The sequence below is a fragment of the Malaclemys terrapin genome, chromosome 4 (assembly GCF_027887155.1).
Source record: "Malaclemys terrapin pileata isolate rMalTer1 chromosome 4, rMalTer1.hap1, whole genome shotgun sequence".
NCBI classification, from domain to species: Eukaryota; Metazoa; Chordata; order Testudines; family Emydidae; genus Malaclemys; species Malaclemys terrapin.
Genome location: NC_071508.1, coordinates 82594754 through 82617826, shown reverse-complemented (window position 1 = coordinate 82617826; position 23073 = coordinate 82594754). Strand labels below are relative to the sequence as shown.

Here is a 23073-nt window from a genome sequence, read left to right as displayed (position 1 = left end):
AGGGGGAAAAAAAACAAGAGTTTTCAGGTATCTAAGTAGCCCCTGGAGTCAAAGATCACCCCTCCCCCCCCCCAATCTGAAATGTGCCCTTTGGAACTGTGTGCCATTTAATATCAGGGACAGGAATTCTTTCCTGACCAATTGGTGCCCCCCAAATTAAAATCTGGAGTCCCCTGTAGTTTTTCCCTAACTGCTGTCAAAATTCTTTGACACACCAAGCACCCTATGGGCTGCCAACATAAAACGGGGAAAGACTGGGTATCTGATAGGTAAGATACGCTCAACACCTGCTCAGGCCAGGGCTGTGCAGCACATTTTGGGATTTGATTCTCTAGCATCCATTGATCTTGATGGGGATCGCTGCAGATGCTGTTGTCATAAAGCTCTGAGTGGTGGTGCAGTGTCAGCCCGGCTCCTTCCGAGGAAGGTGACTGGGAGCCCAGCGGGGCTTCCCGAGATTGGCTGCATTGGCCTAGCCCGCTCGCTCCCCTCGCTCCTCTTTTCACATGCGCCCCCCTCCCCCCGCCCTTCGGAATCCTGTGACTGTGAAGCTGGTGCCCTGCCATGAGCGATACTGAGCCAGGTCCCCCCGCCCCCCTTCCGGCCCCTCCTCCTGTCACTGATTCGGTGCTGGAGCCCGGAGTGTCTGAGCTCCCCCTGCCCAGTCCCCCTCCAGCAGCGGCGACGGCTCCGGAGCTGTCAGTGCGCAAACATCAGCCGGGGCTCCGGGCACAGACACTTACACGACCAGGTCCAGGTCCAGGTCCAGCCCGCGGCTCCGGCGGAGTCAGTGCCTAGCAGCAGCAGCAGGTACAGTCCCGCCATCTACCTCACCCTGGGTAGCTGCCCCCTGCAGGCCCGGGGGCGGGGGGGCGGCTGGGGTAAGCCCTGAGAAGCTTCCTTCGGGAGGACAGCGGCTCGCAGGGGGTTGGCGTCGCAATGGAGGGTTTAGCCCCTGGGGAGGGGGCTGTAGGGTTGTTATGTGGCATTATCTTGGGGTGGGGGTGTAATTACATTGCAGGATTGGAGAGTGTCTGTGGGGAGAGCAACATGGAGTGTTATGGGGGGAGGGGGAGAGCCTGGGGGGTTTAACCCCTGCATAATTCTGGGAGGGGGGAACAAAGTGTGATTATTATTACCTAGATCTCCAAACTGTCATCTTGGTCGTGCTCTGCCCCCAACCCCACTCCTTCAGGAGGAGCAGGCTCCACAAACACTCTGAGAAAGAGCCACTCCAGGCAACCCCCTCCTCAGGTGCAATGCTTCCCTGCCCTTTTCCCAGGTAATACTGTAATGGCTGGTCTACACTGGGGGGGGGGGGTGGATCGATCTAAGATACGCAACTTCAGCTACACAAATAGCGTAGCTGAAGTCGAAGTATCTTAGATCGAATTACCTGGGGTCCACACAGCGTGGGATCGACGGCCGCGGCTCCCCCGTCGATTGCGCTACCGCCGCTCGTTCTGGTGGAGTTCCAGAGTCGACGGTGAGCGCGTTCGGGGATCGATATATCGCGTCTTAACGAGACGCGATATATCGATCCCGGATAAATCGATTGCTACTTGCCGATACGGCGGGTAGTGAAGACATACCCTGATACTCCTGTAGGCAGGGCCAGCTCCAGCCACCAGCGCAGGAAGCAGGTGCTTGGGGCGGCCAATGGAAAGGGACGGCACGTCCGGGTCTTCGGCGGCAATTTGGCGGCGGGTCCCTCGGTCCCTCTCGGAGGGAAGGACCGGCCGCTGAATTGCTGCCAAAGAATGAAGCAGCGCGGCAGAGCTGCCGCCGAAGTGCCACCGATCGCGGCTTTATCATTTTTTTTTCTTCGCCGCTTGGGGCAGCAAAAAAGCTGAAGCCGGCCCTGCCTGTAGGATGCAACTTGCCATGACACTCAATGCCTTGGGGCTCTCTGCCTCCTCTCTTTGTGGGGCTGGGATCACTCCTTGTCCTGAGTAAGAGGTTAGACTTGCAAATAGATTAAAATAACATACCTGATAAATCCCAGCTTTTCAGTATAAAATGGTTAAGGTTTATGTGGAAGATGCAAGGATCTGTGGGTCCTGTCCCTGCTCTCCATGGGGTTACACTTCAAAGTACTTCCATGAAGCCAGTTTCCTGGAGGGAGAGAGGGTTAAGCCTGTATGGTCTCTCTGTAGTTGGTTTCCAGGGGGAGTTGAGCCCCATGGCTCCTCCTGGGGTTAGTCTGTGACTCCACTGACTTCTGAAAAGTGTAGTTTTGTGCCCGATATTGTGAACAAATCTCCCTTGTGTGTTTGGCAATCCTACTGTCACTTCCTCTCTCCTCCACCCCCAGCTCCTAGGAAAATGGGTCAGCCTCTCCAGATAACATATCCATAAGACAATTTGTGAGTTTCTGCACTGCCAGCCGGTTAGGAGGCAGCATTCTGGTCCTTCTGTTTATGCACATACTGAATGTGCCTTGCTTCAATTATTCATCCTGGTGCCATTGCAACTTCCTGCAGCTTGTCTCCTCCAGGGAGCTGAATGTGTAACAAGGTTTTAAAATACTTTGTCTTTGAAACTATGATTCCATCCAGCTACACGGCAGCTGTCTGCTTGCACACCCATAGTCAAGGAGCTAATGGTTAACTGATACCTGAGAAATTACTGTGTCTGTGTGGAGGCAGGGGGGCAGGTGTCTGAGTACATCAAGGGTGTCTATCCCATTCCCCATAGTCCGTCCCAAAGAAACATGATGGATTATGATGGAGTTGGGGCCTTAAATAAGGAATCATATTTCTGGAACTTGGTCTGATGACCATTCACCGTCTGGAAAAGTTGGTCTTTCCCAGGCACAGTTGGTCTCAATGGAGGAGAAGTTGGGGACTGACTTAATCCTGATAACACATCATGGATATTATCCGTATTTAACAGAGGAGGAGGAGATAGGCACAGAAATGGGAAGTGAGTGAGTCAGTGGTGAAACGGGGAACCTTATTAGCTATTATATGTATTTTAATTTGATCAGCTAACACCCTGGACCACCCTCACTACTGTGGGATCTGGACACTTTACTAAACTGGGAACTATTCACACTTCTAAATATCTGGACTCAATAAGCCAGATAAACCCACTGCAGCCAGATGGCTCAAGTGTAGAAGGGATGCTCTAATCAGGCAGGTGTTCAAATATCCATAGTTCAGTTATCCTAGGAAAGTCCTGAAAAGTTGTATTGCAATTGTGTCTAAATTCAGTCAGGTTTGGGGTTAAACATAATTCCAGAAAGGAGCAAACTCCAGCAACAAGAGCCATTTATTGATTTCCAGCTCCTATAAGACTGGTGCACAAACAGGGAGAAGCTATTTCTAAGGTAAAAAAGACCTAGACCATTTAGGTCTTTTGTAGATAGTAACCAGCATCTTTAGTTTCACCTGGAAGTGAATTGGCAGCCAGTGCAGAGCAGAAGTGTAATGAGCTCTTAGTAGCCCCCTGAGCTGTTGGTGGGTGCACTAGCCAAAAAGTGTGAGCAGTTAGACACAGGTACAGCACATTGCAGTGAACCAGCCTCAAGGTGACAAAATCATGGATAACCAAGATGAGGTGAGCATCTGAGAAATTAGAATTCAAAAGTTTTTCCTCCCCCTCCCTTCTGTGTTCTTTCCTCTACCATACCGCCTTTGTTACAAGACAAGAGCAATGTTGTCCACAAAACAGGGCCCTGGAGCCTGCTCTGTCTCCTCTTGGACAGGGATTGGATGCCAGATGCTGAGGTTTAATATTCAGAGTTATTTTGTAATTTATTCCTGAAAACCGCAAAAACCTTTTAATTTCTCAGAGTCTGATTTCTAACATGAGTTGCACATTTCCCCTGGTGCAAAGTCCTCCCTTACAGGATCAAATCCCCATTGCACTGGAATTAAAGCTTATTGCGTGGCCTAAAAGGGCAGGTTTCTATGTGGTGTTTTAAGGATCAGGGTTATGGCCTGCCAAGCTAAGAATCCATCATTCATTGTTCAAACAGATCCTACCCGACTGAACTCCCATGTTTTCTCCAGCTCAGACAGGAGATGCCTCAGTTCTTCCCTCCTGATTATCATCCAGGAGTTTAGTATAGATCCCATTACATAGATCTCATTAATCCCTTGGTTTTTGATTCATCCATTGTGACTGTCCAATTCCCAGTTGACTCAATCTAGTCACATACAGCATCCCTGCCCCCCATGCTCTTGTCAATCTGTCCCCTAGAGTGCTCTGTTGCCCCCATCCACCCACTGAAGATTGCTCATTTCTTCCAGTCAGGTTAGAGAACAAAAGAGGAATTCCTGCTGCATCTAATCAAAGAGCTGAGGCTTCCAGCAGAGAGAACCCAACCAGGAGCAGGAATTGATCACAGAACTGAGCAGCAGAGAAATCCATCCAGAGGCTGGTAATTGATTACAAAGGCTCCAGGGGGGAAGTTGTACAGGCTAGACCTCACTCTGTCCCCCAGCACTTTGTTCATTCATCCCATACAGAGCTGTTACTGTGGAAGTGACTCAGGCTGCACGTGCACCTGCCAGAAAACCCTTTTCCACTTTAAGTGAAAGGGAATGTAGAGACTGTGGGCGGCAGGAGCAAGAACTTAACCATCCAGCTTCAGTCACCTAATGGGATGGCACTTTTGAAAAAAGTGGGTAAAAGGAAGGCAGATGGATTCCCCTTTGGCTAGAGTGCTTGCCTGAGCTACTAAGGCTTGAGGTATGTGGAGGGTGGCTGGACTGGTGGTGATAGATAGGAATGAACAGACTCTCATAGCTGCTGGAGATGGAAAAGCAGGGCCCATTACAGCCAGCCTAGGCTCCCTTTTTATTGCTGCACCTGCAATGCCCAAGGTTCAGTGTGTTACTCTTTCCCAATTCCCTTCCACCTGCCTCACTTTTGCAATAGGGGAGGGGGAGGAAGATTCCCTCTTCCTGGGGGGAAAGGGATAATGGGGTATGTATCAATAACTGCTGTGTGTTTGGAGAATAGTGGATGGAGACTTCTTGAGGAGGGGAAATCTGTGATGTGCTCTGGCCAGGGCAAAAATAGAAGAGATGTGCTCAGAGCTCTCAGCACATATCAGATTGGTTCCACAGCATGCAGCACTGGAGTTTCCATAGAAAATATCACACCTATTCTTGATAGGACGGGGATGGGCTCCCACCCCAAACAGAGGCCTTTCTCCCTTCTTGCCCACCAATTTCCCAAGGTTGCAGGGTTGGCAATGTCATAGGGCAACCCTACCTGGAGTGCTCTCCTGCAGCAGAACAGGCAGGTGGTGCCTGCCTCAGTTTTACTCCTTCAGAGTCCCCAGTAACTCCATCCAAGCTTTCTTGCCTCAATAATACCCCTTCTTGGGCCAGTTTATTACAAAAATGATAGTCTATAATAAAAGTCCCAAAACATAGTCCACCTGCCATGTACGTAGTCCTCAAAATCTAGTCCCTCAACACCCCATATACCACACTGCAGTGTTTTTAGCCACACCTGGCTCTTTGTCAGTCCTCTCCTGTCTTTGTGCCAGGAAAAGTCATCCCAGCCCTTCCAGCTGGAGTGCAACCCTATTCTTCCCATCAGGAAACCCCCCTTCCTCCAGCCTCTCTGCTGGGAGCTGTTTCTTACAATGGAAACATCAGTCACTCCCCCTAAACATTTAACCCTTTTGTCTCAGGTGGGAACTTCCACTCTCCCCCCTGGTTACAGCTCTCCAGCATGAAGGCTTTAGCAGGAAGGTCTCTCCACTGCTCCCCTATCTTCAGCGCTCTCCAGTCCTCACTCTCTGGTTTGGGGAGGTCAGCTGGCAAACCTCTCTGCTGCCTTCAGCCTTCCCTCAGGGATCTCCTACAATCACCTAGTCTCTGGCAGCTCTCACTTGCTAGTCTTACATCTGTAGAGTCCACATGCCTTTTTTTAAGACCAGTTGGGGTCAGCTGACCAGTCTCAGGTGCACTGGCCTCTTCACTCTTACAGGGTGAGTGTCACCCTCTGACAGGCAGATTTTCTAAACCAGCTCTAAACCCTACTGGGTTCCATCTAGTCCTCCCTCCTTTGAATCCAAAGGAGCAATGTTCCCTGCAGTCTGCTCTCCAGGGCTATAAGAACCAGGGGATTCTCCAGAACTAAACTGTACAGCAAAGACTACCATTTTGCAGCACTGCCCAGTCCCTTCAGAAGGCTCTGTCTTTCTCACTTCCCATCGGGCTAGCCAGTACAGTATCCCTTGTGTTACTGATGTAATTTGTTATTAAAATACTCTTATTTTATGCTGACTCACATTTTCACTATGTGGCAGATCTTTTTATTGAGGAAGAATTGCATCATAGATGTTGGGGCAAAGCTGGAGGTTCTGACTGCTACGAGGGGGGCAGATGGAGCTTCTAGCACCCAGGAATGCATAGGAGCTGGTTTTAGCTTTTGGTACCAAGGAGGCAGCTGAGGAGTTTAGTACTAGGGAAGGCTTGGACCGAATTTCTCCCACTTCTCTTCCCAGAAGAGACTAAGTCTGTGGAGAGTGGAGGTTTAAAGTTCTCATTCCACACCCCAGAAATCTGAAAGCAACTAGCTACCTTGCTCCATCCCTCCCATTACTACATCCAACATTGACAAATAAGCATGTTACCTGGATGTTTCTACTAGAATAATCAGCAGTGAAATAATTGTCAACATTTTAAACTGACATCAAGGAGAATAGTGTTTACATGCTATAGAGATGAATGGGGCTGTTGGCACTTCTCTGAGCAATTGTTTCATGTTTCCTGTAGACTCTTGCAGAAATCATTGCACTGGATTACATTCACTTTATATGTTAAAGATTTTCTTTGCAACATAAGGGCTGCAGACGTAATTTCTTTTTAAATGAAATCTGAGATTCTGGACAGTTGTGGAGCAATTTAAAAATTTGCAGTGGTGGGGGTGCAGAGCAGGAGCCAGAAGCGACAGATGGGGAAAACTTCATTTTCTGAACAACGAAAACTCCTTTAAACAAATAGAAATGCAAACCTCATAACGTTTTGATATTTTTATTCTGAGCCACTCCCCCAGACAAGGGCGATAGTCCTTAGTGGGAGCAAAACTAAACAAAATCTACCTGGTGGGCTTATTAAAATCATGGCCTAATACCTCAGACATAGTGCAGGCACAGTGCAGCACTTATGGAAGAGGCGCTAAAAGAAAGGGAGCCATTTATTAGAAGAATGTTGAAAGAACTCCTTTCTGGACAAGGCATAAACAAGAAGCTTCTCTGATGTCCCTAGAGCAGATGTTTGAGTCTGTGAATGCTAAAAAGCATGAAATGGGAGAAAATAATACATGAGATGGAACAACCAGAAAATCAGTCTGAACTGACGACACAGCCTCTACCCTATACTAGTGTCTATCATAGCTCAGAGTAAAGCCCTTGCTAAAAACAATGCCATGTGAGAGAGACAAGAGAAACTACTATCAAATGAAGTGCAGTCCCACAATAGACATTTTTAGGCATTCCAGCAAGGAGAGAAAAACTGGATTATGTAGCTGTTATGGAAACGACAGTGCCCAAATGTGTAACATAAATAGTATGGAACATTCTTCTGTGTATGATGAAAAGCTATTGGATCCCAGTGAGGAGACAGGTAGAAAAAATAAGAGGAATCATGATCCTTTCTTTCAGATGCCAAGGTGATGAGCTCAATATAAGATCCTGACTAGAATAGATGGAGCATGCTCTGAGCTCAGCCAAAAAGAATTTTAAAACCTCTGAAGGGAGAAAGATTCTTCTGTCCCCAGGCTTTAGACGTTTCCACTTAGACAAAAGAAAAGCTCTAAGAAAAGGTAAAGATCATCACATAGCAAAAGGAGTTGAAACGATTTTTACACCAGCCAAGCACTGGGGAATCTTTAAAATGAAACAAGACATGCTCTGGGACCACAATGCTACAAAGCGACTGCTGGGAAGAATCTGTGTTGAATGCACAGGACAAGGAGAAAATGGAAGAATTAGACTCTGATATTTAAAAGGCTGCTTTCACTGAGACGTTGCTCGATGAACTGTGGCATATTAGCATTGAAATCCAGTGTAGTTGAAATATTCTTACAGTGGAATTATCCAAAGTGTTTAAAATCCTTGTACTTTGATATTCTCTGGGACTTGTGAGCACAAAGTATGACAATGAGCAACAAATACTGTATAAGCTCTGACTGCTCTTTTCCCTACTCTCCTTTCAGTGGAGCATACATACTTTGTGAAAAATAAGAATATATTTAGAAAACTGATCATTTGGCGCCCTATATGCTGCAGAATTTATTCACTCCATCATCTCCCACTCCCATCCCTTGAGGACTAACCATTTCAATAATCAATGATAACTCGTTGCTTTGTTTGTGTGATGTTTTTTGTCTCCTCTCCCTACCCACCACGTATGAATAGTACTCATGTTTCCCAACACGGTATTTTAAGATGGGGTGCTGGCCCTTTAAAGAGACTGTAGGTCAAAAGCAGACTGCTTCCAGTTCTGGCTCCAGAACAAAGAATTCTGGAAGGCATAGGCAAAGCAGACAGGCATGTTGGAAAAGGATATAAAAGAGCTCCCTTTTCCCCCAGTATGGCCTGAGATGAAACATAAGAGGCAGATGGACAGAAGAATAAGGAATTGAGTCCATTTGCATCTCAGGCTTCTTCATTGGGGCTCATACCAGGCAGATTTTCCTTATTGGTCGTTAGTGCGGAACTCCTTCTGTATCACTTCCCAAAGGAAGCCTGAAATTTGGCCTAGTTTTAATGTGGTTATTTGACTAGCCTCTTAGTGTATGTCTACACTGGAGGTGGAAGGTATAATTTCCACCTCACTAGCTCTGATGGGTTTAGCATGCTAATAATAGAAGTATAGCTGCAGTGGTGCAAGTGGTGGCATAAGCTAATTGCCCCAAGTACATACCTATGGTCTCAGATGGGCTCATACCTCTGGGGGCAGCCTCCCTGCCACTTGCACTGCCGCAGCTACTCACCCCACTCTTTGTGCCTGCTGCCTTGGCTACATTTCTATTTTTAGCACACTAGCTTGATCAGAGCTAGCATGAGTATGTCTGCTTGAGCTGGAAATTACACCTTTCCTCTCCAGTACAGATATAGCCTTAGTTGTCTTCCACACCTGTAGTGCCTTCTGTCCCACTGCAACTCAAGTCACAGCTGCATTTGTGTAGAGCAGGTCCCACTGCCATACACCCCAGGGAGCTCTGAATCCTGGTGTAGTGTGATTTGTCATAATCTAGATTTTGGAGGCCCAGATTCCACTACACACTTAGCTCTCTAGGAACCGGGGCAGCTAGCTGCCTTCAGGCAGTCAGGCCATCTTAGTTCTTGTGAAGAAATTTTCTCTTTTTCCCTCCCAAACTTGTATTGAAAACTTTACCAGGAAAGGCTGTGGTGCTGACAACTATCTCCACTCTGTCTGTGTTCCCAGCCTTTCCACCCACCAGCCAATTTCCCTCACAGACACTTTCAGGCTTTCTCCCGTGCTACCCCCTTATGCATGGGGAACAGGGGAAATATCTCTCATATAGTCTGTACAGCCACTATCTTATCCTCCTTCATATTCTTCCTTTAAAACTTGCCTCTGCTTTGATGCCAACAAAACCTTGCCTGATGATCATAACTAGGCAGGTGATGAAAAATGACCCTTTTCCCCCCCTACTCATTTAGTCTTACTAACTTGTTCTTCACATGATTGCACATGTCCATTCCACTTCAGGTGTATGTGCACCCAGTGCACCAGAGCTGGAGATTTTTTTCCCTTAGCAGTATCCATTGCAGTGGCACATGTGCTCTCTTCTTCCTCATGCTGTTACACAATGGTGTAAGGATTCCCCTCAGTTCCTTCTTACCACCTCTGATCGGTAGTCTGAGCATGTTAGCTTCCTGCTGACAATGTTCTCCCTTTCCAGAGACTTTGTTTATCTCTTGTATGTAGTTAGTGGTATTTGTTTTTCATAGTTGTTAGCAACTTTAGTGTAGGTTTCAATTGTTGCTTTTCTTAGGGTCGCTTCCCACTTGTCTTGGGTACTGATGCCTGGTACTGGGGTGTGCTTCAGTTTCCGGGCTTTAAGCCTTAAGAAGATTATGCCAGTAAATGACCCTCATTCCAGGTGCCTAAAGTGCAAGGGTCACCTCCATGATCGTTGTCAGATCTGCAGAGACTTTAAGCCCCAGATGAAAAGGGATAGGGAGATGAGACTGATAGAATTTATAGGGGAGGTTTTGGAGTCTACAGTAGCCAGAGCTTTCCACCTCAATCCAAATTGCAGATAATGTTAACCACTTCCACAGACCTAAAATCTCATCCAACCACAACAGTAAGTAACCAGTGATTCCTTGTCCTACTTTATAGTAGTATAATTACAATAACAAAGCTGTGCCAGCTCTTTGCTATATTCATTTGATTTGTACATTCTATCCCTGTCATCAACCTTTTTGACTTTTAGTTTATAAGCCTTCCAGCACAGAGATGACCCTTATCTGTGTGTATTTTTACAGCACAATGGAGCTCAAGTCCTGATTGGTTTTTTTGGGTCCTCCCATTATATAAATATTGACTAATATACAATTTGTTTACTGATATACATTTTCCTTTTTAGTATCAAATCTAAACAAGGTTGGTAGTATTCCTTTATAATATAAAATAGATAGAAAGGCACATATTAGGGCTAAATCTTGGTTATTTTTAAATAACTTATGCTTCCCATTTCCTCTTTAAATAGTGTGAGTTAATCCATTATAAGGTTTATCCAGATCAAGTTCAGCAATGCCATCTCTTTGTCATCCCACCAGATCAATCATAATGGCATGGGCTACATTTTTAAGCTAGTGTTTAACAGTAGTGTTTTATAACAATTTCATGAAGTTCTAGCATGTCAGTAGTGTGAAGGTTACTAATGGTATCATAGGAACAATTTCCAATATAACCTCTATTTCAGGGGTAGGCAACCTATGGCACATGTGCCAAAGGCGGCACGCAAGCTGATTTTCAGTGGCACTCACACTGCCCGGGTCCTGGCCATTGGTCTGGGGGGCTTTGCATTTTAATTTAATTTTAAATAAAGCTTCTTAAACATTTTTAAAACCTTGTTTACTTTATATACAATAATAGTTTAGTTATATATTATAGACTTATAGAAAGAGACCTTCTAAAAAACAGTAAAATGTATTACTGGCACACAAAACCTTAAATTAAAGTGAATAAATGAAGACTCAGCACACCACTTCTGAAAGATTGCCAACCCCTGCTTTATTGTGTGTTTTACTTTTGCCCACAAGGCTTATGTTAATTACATGAAAATAGGAAATTTTTTGTACCTTACTTCTCTAGTATCAGTTGTAGCCAAACCAAAAAATCCTCCCCAAATGAACAAAAGTACTAGGAAGGAGTCGCTCCAATCCTGAAGTTCTGAACAATGGCATGGCCATCTGCTTCAAGCCTCTAACATTTCTGCTTCACTCTTTCCCTTGTACCTACCCTCTAGGCTTACCTGCCTCTTGGCCTTCTCCCTGGCTTCCTTTCAGCTGGGACCCCTACTGTTCATCTTGCCTGGGTCTCAGTCACTGGCAGCCATCCCAGTTAATTCCTTTCATCTCCCTATACTTCCTACATATTCACAACACCTTCAAAATGCTCCCTCCATAGAATCGTAGTGCTAAAAGTGACCTCAAGAGATCATTTAGTCCAGTCCCCTGCACTCATGGCAGGACTAAGTATTATCTAGACCATCCCTGACAGGTGTTTGTCCAACCTGCTCTTAAAAATCTCCAATGATGGAGATTCCACAACCTCCCTAGGTAATTTGTTCCAGTGCTTAACCACTCTGACAGTTAGGAAGTTTTTCCTAATGTCCAACCTTGCTGCAATTTAAGCTCATTGCTTCTTGTCCTACCCTCAGAGATTAAAGAGAACAATTTTTCTCTTTCCTCCTTGTAACAACCTTTTATGTACTCGAAAACTGTTATCATGTCCCCTCTCAGTCTTCTCTTCTCCAGACTAAACAAACCCAATTTTTTCAATCTTCCCTCATAGATCATGTTTTCTAGACCTTTAATATTTTTTGTTGCTTTTCTCTGGACTTTCTCCAGTTTGTCCACACCTTTCCTGAAATGTGGCACCCAGAACTGGACACAATACTCCAGTTGAAGCCTAATCAGTGTGGAGTAGAGCGGAAGAATTACTTCGATGTCTTGTTTACAAAACTCCTGCTAAAACATCCCAAAATGATGTTTGCTTTTTTGGCAACTGTGTTACACTGTTGACTTATATTTAGCTTGATGCACTATGCCCCTCAGATCCCTTTCTGCAGTACTCCTTTCTGTGCAGTCCTTTCCCATTTTGTATATGTGCAACTGATTGTTCCTTCCTAAGTGGAGTACTTTGCATTTGCCCTTATTGAGTTTCATGCTATTTACTTCAGATCATTTCTCCAGCTTGTCCAGATCCTTTTACATTTTAATCCTATCCTCCAAAACACCTGCAATCCCTCCGAGCTTGGTATCGTCTGCAATCTTTATAAGTGTACTCTCTATGCCATTATCTAAGTCATTGATGAAGATATTGAACAGAACTGGACCCAGAACTGATCTTTGCTGGACCCCACTCAATATGCCCGTCCAGCTTGATTGGGAGCCACTGATAACTACTCTCTGGGAATTGTGAACCACTGGGAACTACTCTCAGCCAGTTATGCATCCCCCTTATAGTAGCTCCATCTAGGTTGTATTTCCGTAATTTATTTATCAGAAGGTCACGTTCTAGACAAGCCTTTCCCATCTGATTCTACTCCTGAGTGACCTTCCCTGTGGCCTATCACTCAGTTCCTTGGTTAGTGATGGGCTACTTTGGCAAGGCCTGATCATACTGCCATAGCAGCTCCCACACTGGCTGAGGGAGAGAGGGATTCTAGGGAAGAGGAGTGCATGCGCATGTGCTCACACACATGGATCAGAATAGAAGTGAGGCTTTTCTAACCTTGTGAGTGGAGAGGTTTTTGCACCAATGTAGCTGCACCAGTCCAAAAAAAACCCAGTGTAGACACCACCTCAGTCTCTCATGTGTACAAATGGGAAGTGTGATAGCATTAACTAAACTTCACGTGGTAACAGATGCCTCTGACTTTCTCAGGTTATGGCTCATAACCTGTTTGTGGCAGTCTACACCTGCATCTAAATCATGTGCCCCCTGAACTGGGGTTAAACCCATTGTCAGCAGTGGGTAACTTTTTTTATTTATTTTTTTTGCTACCTATTACTGACAATGCATTGAGCACCTGATCAGCTGTGTGTGGTTTAATTGCAAATGTAGACAATGCAACAATAATTCAGCATCATTTCAGAAACTATGGTTAAAACATCTCTGCTTTGATAGCCTTTTCCTTCTAGTCTTCAAGACTGATGGGTATGAGCGGGTTCTTGTTCTCATGTGCCTGAGTTTAGAGTCTCTGGTTATGTGTAGACTAAGATTAAAAGGTTGAAGTTTATGTCTTGTTTGTTTTGTAGGCTAACATTTTAAAACTAATGTAGACGGGCAAGCTATAGTTGAACTCACATTAGCTGGTTGAGGTGAACCCATGGCTCCCACTTAGGGTTTACTTCAATTAGTGTGTTTAAAATGTAACTTGCCCTGTCTACACTAACGTGTTTGTGTTTTTAAAAAACAAACAAAAAACGTCATCCTAGTCTAGACATCCCCTTGGGACGCTGAACTGAGGTGTCAGAGGTTTCATTAATATTCTGAAATGCAACGTCACACTAGAGGTGTAATGACATTTCTACCAAAACTCTCCACTTCCTTTTCCTAACTGGGGCTGCAGTTGGGGAACTTCAAAGGGTTTGTTGTCCCTCCAGGGATATTTTAGCATATGGAAGCCAATATATTACACTAACGGACTCCCTGGACTAAAGTAAAGATTTGAGGTGAATGACTCCCTATCTTAGCTCACTGTAGTTTCTGCATTTCAAAATGTTATACTTCCCTGAAAGCATCCTAGGTAGTTCACAGAGAAAGGCTTGGTAATGTCTCTCCAGTGAGTATTGTCCCAGAGTTCAGTAAAACCTCATCCATCATAAGCAGAGAAAATCTGAAGTCAGGAGTGAGTCCCTAGGCACTTCCACATGGGACCCTTTACACAGTTTCTGCTTTTAAGGAAGTGATACAATTAATTTTTCCTTGAGGTTGTAAGAAATGATGAGTTTACATCATTATCTGATACTCATTTTTGTGGCCAATGAATGGAACAGAAAGTATATCTGGGCAAATCAAAAGAAATAGCTTCATCATATCCCTGCTAACCACTGGGCAGGCAGGCTGCTCATTACACAGGCTTCTGATGATTCAGATAATTGAGACACTTGCAGCTGTCTTTTAATATTAGGGTGAAAGCAATGTGTTCCAGTGTAGTCAGCTAGAAAGTGCTAGTCTTCTCTCTTGCAGCTTCCATGATTCTGTGAAGCTTTGATTATATTTAATCCAGCAGCAGCGTGTCATTCAAACTCTGTCTGATTCTTCCTATCTTGCTTGAGTGAAATTCCCATTGAAGTCAAAGGGGATTTTTCTTGAGTAAGGGCTGCAGAATCCAAAATCTTATTAATATTTTGAGAAAAATCCTTATCTGCCTAACAATCAAGAAATGGGGTCACCTTTCTATGTCTACAGAAGACGTTTTAATGTTAAGAATATCGGTGCAAGGATAAAGCTAACACTTTTTCCATTTATGGGTTGATACTGTTCCCAAGTCAGAAAAGTCACCTCCATCCAGCACTAGGCTATTGATGATGTTTCCCAGGTCAGGCAAAAGGTGAAGTGTGTCTCATTCTTTTAAAAAATGGTTTGAAATGCCTATCTTGCTGTGTGAGTCACTACCACTTTGGTGCCTTTCTTTCAGATTAATTTAATGTCATTAATTCAATTGCATTTGGGAATCATCTGGCTGCTCCAGCCCCATAGAAATAACCTCCTGATATATCCTTCTGACTGCTTAACCTCAGCCAACAACTTCTGAAAACTCCTATTCATATATACCAGACATAGATGGTCCCTCAGCAATGCCCATCTCCCCCTTCCTGCTACTCTTGGCATCTAAAATATGAGAACAGGGTAGCATTGAATGTAAAAACGTAAGAATGGCCATAATGGGTCAGACCACTGGTTCATCTAGCCCCATATTCTGTCTTCTGACAATGGCTGGTGAATAGAACAGGGCAGTTTATTAAGTGATCCATCCTCTGTTGTCCAGTCCCAGCTTCTGGAAGTCAGAGGTTAGGGACATCCAGAGCATGGGTTTGTGTCCCTGACCATCTTGGTTAATAGCCACTGAAGTACTTATCCTCCATGAACTTATCTAATTCTTTTTTGAACACCGTTATAGTTTTGTTCTTCACAGCATCCCCTGGCAATGAGTTCCACAGATTGACTGTGTGTTGTGTGAAGAAGTACTGCCTTATGTTTGTTTTAAGCTTGCTGCCTATTAATTTCATTGGTGACCCCTAGTCCTAGTGTTATGTTAGGGGGCAAATAACACTTCCTTATTCACTTTCTCCCCACCATTCATTATTTTATAGGCCTCTATCCTATCCCTACTTACTCATCTCTTTTCCAAGCCGAACAGTCCCAGTCTTTTTAATCTCTCCTCATATGGAAGCTGTTCCATACCCTTAATAATTTTTGTTGCCCTTCTCTGTACTGTTTCCAATTCTAATATGTCTTTTTTGAGATGGGGTGACCAGGACTTCGTGCAGTATTCAAGATCTGGGTGTACCATGGATTTATAGAGAGGCAATATGATATTTTCTGTCTTATTATCTATCCCCCTTTCTCAATGATTTACAACATTCTGTTAGCTTTTTTGACTGCTGCTGCAAATTGAGCAAATGTTTTAAGAGAACTATCCACAATGACTCCAAGATCTCTTTCTTGAGTTGTAACAGCTAATTTAGACCCCATCGTTTTGTATGTATAGTTCGGATTATGTTTTCCAATGTACATTACTTTGCATTTATCATCATTGAATTTCATCTGCCATAACTGTTGCCCAATCATCCAGTTTTGTGAGATCTCTTTGCAGTCAGCTTTTGGACTTAACTATCTTAAGTAATTTCATATGGTCTGAAAACTTTACCACCTCACTGTTTACCTCCTTTTCCAGTTCATTTCTGAATGTGGTCCCACTACAGTTCCTTGGGGGACTTCACTATTTATGTCTCTGCACTGTGAAAACTCACCATTTGTTACTACCCTTTGTTTGCTGTCTTTTAACCAATTACTGATCCATCTTTTTTATCCCATGACTGCTAACTTTGCTTAAGAACCTTTGGTGAGAGACTTTGTCAAAGACTTTCTGAAAGTCCAAGTACACTATATCCACTTCGTCACCCTTGGTCTTATGTTTGACAACACCCTCAAAGAATTCTAATAGATTGGTGAGGCATGATTTCCCTTTACAAAAGCTATGTTGACTCTTCCCCAACAACTTGTGTTCATCTATGTGTCTGATAATTCTGTTCTTTACTGTAGTTTCACCCAGTTCACCTGGTACTGAAGTTAGGCTTACCAGCCTGTAATTGCCAGGATTGCCTTCGGTGCCTTTCTTAAAAATCAGCATTACATTAGCTATCCACCAGCCATCTAGTACAGAGGCTGATTTAAGCAATAGGTTACGTACCACAGATAGTAGTTCTACAATTTCATATTTGAGTTCCTTCAAAACTCTTGGATGAATACCATCTGATCCTGGTGATGTATTACTGTTTAATTTATCAATTTGTTCCAAAACATCCTCTGTTGACACCTCAATCTGGGACAGTTACTCAGATTTGTCACTTACATGTGGGAATCTCCCTCATATCCTCTGCAGGGAAGATTGATGCAAAGAATTAATTTAGCTTCTCTGCAATAGGCTTGTCTTCTTTGTGTGCTCCGTTAGCACCTAAATTGTCCAGTAGCCCCACTGATTTTTTTAGCAAGCTTCCTGCTTCTGCTATATACTTACATATTTTTTTTGCTCTTTTAGTTTTTGTGTTTTTTGCTAGTTGCTCTTCATATTATTTTTGTACCTGCATAATTATACTTTTACACTTGAGTTGCCAGAGTTTGTTCCTTTCTATTCTCTTCACTAAGATTTGACTTCTAATTTTTAAAAGATGTCTTTTTGTTTCTAATCACCTCTTCTACTCTGTTGTTTAGCCATGGTGGCATTTTTGGTCCTCTTACTGTTTTTTTTACTTGGGGAATACATTAAGCCTCTACTATGGTGTTTTTAAAATTAGAAATTGGAAATTAGAGCATGTTTTGTGCAGTTTAGTTTGTCTCCATGTTCTTCATTCCTGTTGCTGCACTATGGTCTCAAACCTCTTCTCCCATTCTTCCCCATGGGCCACTGTTCCATAGTGGGATAGACTGCTTCAAGGCAACACTCTATCTTTGTCCCCTGTATTTGATGGGTTTTCATAGTGTGCTTCTATGGTGACACCACATATGCCAGTGCTATCGGTGGTAAGGGAGGGAAGAGTGGGTTGGCCAGAATCCTGACTGGTGCAGTGAGAGTGCTGCAGTGAGAGCCCTGCAGCAGACAGGCTATGTAGCCCTGGAGCTAGAGCTTGTGTGGTCCATTCTGGAGACCTGGGTTCTAGTCCTATTTTGGATCACTCATCTTACCTCACTCCTTAGTTTCAGAGCCTATATCATGAAGTGACCTGAAGGCAGCGACTGCAGTGCCTATCACTAGCTTCACACATTGAAACTGTCACTGCCCGGGCAATCTGCTGGAAAAGTTCAGTTATACTGAAAGAGATACCAATGTGGGTTTAAATTTAACAAACACCAGAAGACCTATTGGAATAGTGGGTGGGCATTCTAGTTGTTCCTAGCTGAGAATCTTGCAACGACAGCATCCGAGTTCAAGAAAGGATGCAATATACTTCTGTTTAGCTGGCTGAGGACATTCTGATTGTGTCATGGTGATATGGGGGAGGTGTATTCCAGCTTAATTGGCCATTAGTATTTTGGTATCAGTGCCCCCCAGACACTTTCTAAATGATTTTAAATAGAAAAATAACCTAAATAATCCCGAGAGTGGTGAGTGGGAGTTGTCACAGAAATAACACATGCCGTTGGAAACACAGCATAATTAACTGCTTTATTTAAATAATTTACTAGTGAGTTATTGGGAAGAGCTGATAAAGTAAAATCAGAAACTCTGCTCCAGCTGGTTATGTCCACACTGTGATAAAAGACCTGTCACTGGCCTTGGTCAGCTGACTTGGGCTCTTGGGGCTTGGTTTGAGGGGCTATAAAATTGCAGTGTAGACCTTTTGGGCTTGGGCTGGAGCCTGGGCTCTGAAACCCTTTCCCCTTGTGTCCAAAGTGACCTTTTTACAGAGAAATCTGCTTTGGAATTGAAATTGGGCAGTTGTTGTTTGAGGCAACATAAGGTCAGAATTCACTGAAGAGTTTATTAAACTGATAAAGTCGCTTTGTGTGTCTTTTGCCAGAGGGGCTGTCACTGGCCGATCCCCTGACTCCCAAATGCACTGAGTCAGTCTTGGAGCACAGACAGCACGTTAGAACCATGCTGGTTAACGTAGCTGATGACAGGAAAGGATTCAGCATTTCTTTCATTCCCATTCCAAATGCAAGTACGGATGCCACAGTCATCATGGTACTCAGTGCAGACACACAACCTGTGTATATGGGTGTGTCTACACTGCAATAACACACCCACAACTGGCCTGTGTCAACTGACTCAGGCTCACAGGGCTCAGGCTGGGGAGCTATAAAATTGCAATGTAAACATTCAGTCTCAGGCTCGAGCTCTGGGCTCTACCTTTCCTGAACTGGTTCCCACAGCTACTGTGCTCTCTGCATTCAAATCCCTCACTTGAAACTAACTTCTACCATGATACTTACAAGAAATAATCAACCAATGGCAAGTCTGGGGGGCAGCTCAGGATAATTTTTATATATAACAAATTGATGTAAGATAAATGAATATATCTATTTTAATAAAACCATTTAACCCTGGCCTATCATCAGTTTAAGCATTCTGCAGTACATGGTCTTTCTTTCACCTCCCTTTGTCTGTTAATTTGTGAGCTCTTCAGGGAAGGGAGTGTCTCTTCTATGTCTGTACAGCACTCAGGTGGTAGTGCAGCGTAAACAACATTAAGGGTATATATCTACACTGCAATGTAAGCCCAGGGTTAGTAGAACTCAAGTTAGCAGACCCTGGGTTTGTTAACATAGGATTTGAGCATCTATACTTATTTGTAACCCCAGCTTAGGAATTGTTAAACCCTGGGTCCCATCTTAGGGCTCCAGTGTCTACGTTGCATTATGTGGGCCTGAGTCCAACCACCCATATCCCAGACTTTCTAGTGCCCTCCCAAAGTGTGGCTGCTTTAACCCTATGTTCTTGATGCAGTGTGGGAAATCTTGACTGTCTGCTAAACTTGGCTGTCAAGAGGACAAAGAAAATTGGCCTATGGGATTGTGAGATACTTTTGGTGGACTCCTAGAGCATGAATCCAGTGTGACTGCATCTACACTACAAAGCAATAGGGTTTGAACCCTGGATCCTGGCATTAATCAGGCTCAGACCCTCCACCCTATGGGGTCCTGGGACTTTAGGTCTAAGCTATGGGTTAGCGCAATTTGTGTGTAGAGAATGGGAGTTAGGGCCTGAGTTTGAACCCTATGCTTACATTGCAGTGTAGATATAAGTCCACCAACTTCCCTGTCCTACACCCTTTGAAGCAACCAGTGCTGTATCAGCCCTTTGGCTAATCTTGCACAGCGACATCTGCATGGTAATCTCTAGACCATATGTTCCTCACCTGCATTTTAGCATAGTACAAGGATTATGTTGGGTAATGTTGCTTCCAAGTCATAGCATCTCAATCCTGTAACTAAAAGTGTTTCCAGAAGGAGACCTCTCAGAATCCTGATGAGGGTTGAGATTTCTGTGCTCCGTGAGCAGCAGGGCTCCATGGAGTTACCCCAGAAGGCTACCAGGCTCTCAAAGCAAAGGGATTTTTAGGCCTCTGAGCACAGGACTAGAAGCTCCACCTCTGGCTGCAGACAGCCCTGGGATCTGAATTGAGTCATGGTCCCAGGTCTTAGTTAGAGCATCTGTCTTCATTCACACTGATCAGAGATGGGACTCAGGACTCATCAAAGCCTGACACAGGCCCTGGAGTCTATGTAACAAGATACAGTTCTGGGTTTCACTTGGTGTATAAGTTGAAAATACTTACGCTAAAATGTGTTCCCTTTTTCTTTTCAGATATGATGATGGCCCTGAAAGCTAAGCTCCTGTTTAGCTTCCTCTGCCACATGGCCTGTACCCTTGTGTATGGCTACCCCACCGATCCTGGGACTGAGTTCCGCTCTGCTTTCTCTGTGGCTAGAACCAGCAGCATGGAAGGGAGCGTTGAGATGGTCATCACCTTTGACAAGGTCTATGTGAACATTGGCAGTGACTTTGATCCCAAGGCTGGGTTGTTTAGGTGTCGGATCCCTGGAGCCTATTACTTCTCCTTCACGGTTGGGAAATACCCCAAGAAAAACTTGTCTGTCATGCTGATGAGAAACAAGAATGAGGTGCAAGTGATTGTGTATGATGAGCATCACCGTAAGGAGCGGAAGGTGGCTAGCCAGAGTGCCATGCTGCAGCTGGACTATGGAGATACAGTCTGGCTGCGTTTACATGGGGATCCTAAGTATGCCCTCTACAGCAATGCGGGCCCATACACAACTTTCAATGGGTATCTTATCTATCCAGATACTTCTGCCTACTTCCAAAATGGTGTGATCTCTCAGGAGCTGGGGGGAGCTGCAGGGCTGCCCCATCCAGCTATTCATCAACTTTCAGGAGAGCAGAACGAAGCCTCAGAGGGACACATGTTGTCCGATCAGCCCGCCAGAGAACGAGATCCTCGCTCTGCATTTTCTGTTGCTCGCTCACAAAGCCTCCTGGGAACAGATGAGAAGCAAAACCAGCATGAGCCAATCACATTTGACATAGAGTTTGTGAACATTGGAAAGGATTTCAATTCCTCAAGTGGCATCTTCTTGTGCCGCGTGCCAGGCGCATATTACTTCTCCTTCACCATTGGCAAAATGCCTTTTAAGACCATGTCAGTGAAACTTATGAAAAACCATAATGAGGTCCAGGCCATGATCTATGATGACAACCACTCCAAGAGGCGGGAGATGCAGAGCCAGAGCATTATGTTACCTCTGCACTACGGAGACACTGTCTGGCTCTACAGCCACCAGCATGATGGCTACGGTGCCTACAGCAACCATGGCAAGTACATCACCTTCACAGGATTCCTTATCTATCCGGAGGCTCAGCCAAAGCCACCCCCAAGTCCCAGTTCCCCCATGAGGTCAAAAATCTAAATGCAGGTGTGAAAGAAACGTAAGAGAAGCCAAGATGCAGTGGACTTGGGTGCAGGTCCTGGTTGGACGTCACCCTCTACGTGACAATGTTAAAGAGCATGCTAATGTGTGTCCAGTGCTTTCCTTATGCTGCACGCTCATGTCCTGGCTGCAGGGCCATTGCTGTTTCTGTCTTTTATCTGTAGAATGATCTTTGCAGGGGGTAGTGTGAGTCCAGTGTTACTGTTCAATTTAAGCATAAAGCATGAGGTAGTTTGGTGGCAGGGGCAGTGAAATGAGGTGTTGTGATTCAGGGGGATGCTGAAGAAATGCTGGGAGACCTACTGAAGACAACCCCACCAGAAAGCACAGCATCTGGTGACATTCCTGGCACATCCAAGGGAGGCCTGGGGGAGGGAAAATGTAATTGAAATTAATTTAATAAAAGTAAAAAAATAAAATGTGCAGGGTTTGCGGAGACTTGTGTGTATAGAACTGCCTGCAACACTGATTCTGGGCAGGAGAGAGGCTCTGATATTGTGTGAACTATTGCATGTGTTTGTGTTGTGAAGACTGTTAAACAGAGTTAGATTGTATGTCACTGTGCCAGAGTGTATGTATTTTGTGGGAGGTCAGGGAATTGCGGGAGGAGGTATCCAGTTTTGCCAACTCTTATGATTTTATTGTGAATCCCATGATACGGTATCTGGGGTTTGGCTTAAAGCCTCAGCTGCTGAAATCCACAGATTGTGTCCGTCTGTCTGTGAATCTCAGCTTTCATAACAAAACTTCCCACTAAGTTTCTAGCTCTTGTGGTTATGGAGAAAAGTTTGAAAACATGAATCAAGCATACCCTAAAGGCTCCTAAACAAGAAGGCAAATAAAAATAACCCAAAATGTGTGTTATTTTTAAAAATCTCCTGATTTTGGGGGTGCCTGGCTCATGATTTTTAAACATTTGGGGATGGCAATGGTCTGAATGTGTATGGTGATTCTGCCTGTATTGAACTCTACTATTGCCAAGAAATGGGCACCCTTAACGTTATAGTGTGACTAGACTTCATAACACAACATTTTGTTTCCTTGTTGCTCTACCTAACCCTGCCTTAGGGGGAAGCCACCACCATACTTCTAAGGTATAAGAGGTGATTTCAATGTCCATGCTCTCATAGTCCTTGCCTTTGTTCCACACTGTGTCCCAGTGAGCCCCACTCCTGTTATAGAGGGACCAGTGTGGATGGCACTAAGATTGTAGGGGATTGGGGGCAGTGGTAGCACAGTAATCTGAGAGGTGGTGGGAACCCAGGAGTTCAGTGGAGCAATGGATATTAGGGGGCTCCTCAGAGCTATGGGATTAATATCTTGTGTGAGACCTGTGTTCAAATGTTGGCTTGGTTCCCAAATCCAATAAGGTTTTATAGGTCTCAGCCTAAATTTTGGCTGAAACTTGCCATCAACTTGGCTTCATTCACAGTCTTTGTTCAAGAGAAGACAAAGCCTCTAACCTAACCACCCATGAAAACTCTAATCCGAGACAGTACCTCCTTATCTGAGGTCCTCATATCAAATCCTATAGTCTCAACCAAGAAACATGCACCTCACCTAGGGTTCTTATTTAAACCTTAGCAATACTGTAGTCTCAAATCTTTCACCCTCTTGTGAAACCCAAACCCAGCCTTATGTTCATTTCAATTTCTCTACC

The 23073-nt window shown here is 44.5% G+C and overlaps 1 protein-coding gene across 2 annotated transcripts; it reads left to right on the top strand.

Annotated features, from left to right (window-relative positions):
* Positions 1 to 623: 623 nt before the first annotated feature.
* C1QTNF4 (C1q and TNF related 4) lies at positions 624 to 21972 on the top strand. Of its 2 annotated transcripts, XM_054028490.1 has the most exons (3): positions 624 to 810; positions 4257 to 4387; positions 20272 to 21972. In XM_054028490.1, exon 3 carries the CDS (start codon positions 20274 to 20276, stop codon positions 21390 to 21392), a length of 1119 nt encoding a protein of 372 aa, XP_053884465.1. In that variant the 5' UTR covers positions 624 to 810; positions 4257 to 4387; positions 20272 to 20273; the 3' UTR covers positions 21393 to 21972. The 2 variants fall into 2 exon arrangements, with proteins under 2 accessions (XP_053884465.1, XP_053884464.1); XM_054028489.1 differs by lacking the exon at positions 4257 to 4387.
* Positions 21973 to 23073: the final 1101 nt, after the last annotated feature.

Excerpts from the sequence above, each read along its gene's own strand:
- C1QTNF4 (XM_054028489.1), top strand. The coding sequence starts at position 20,274 with ATGATGATGGCCCTGAAAGCTAAGCTCCTGTTTAGCTTCCTCTGCCAC.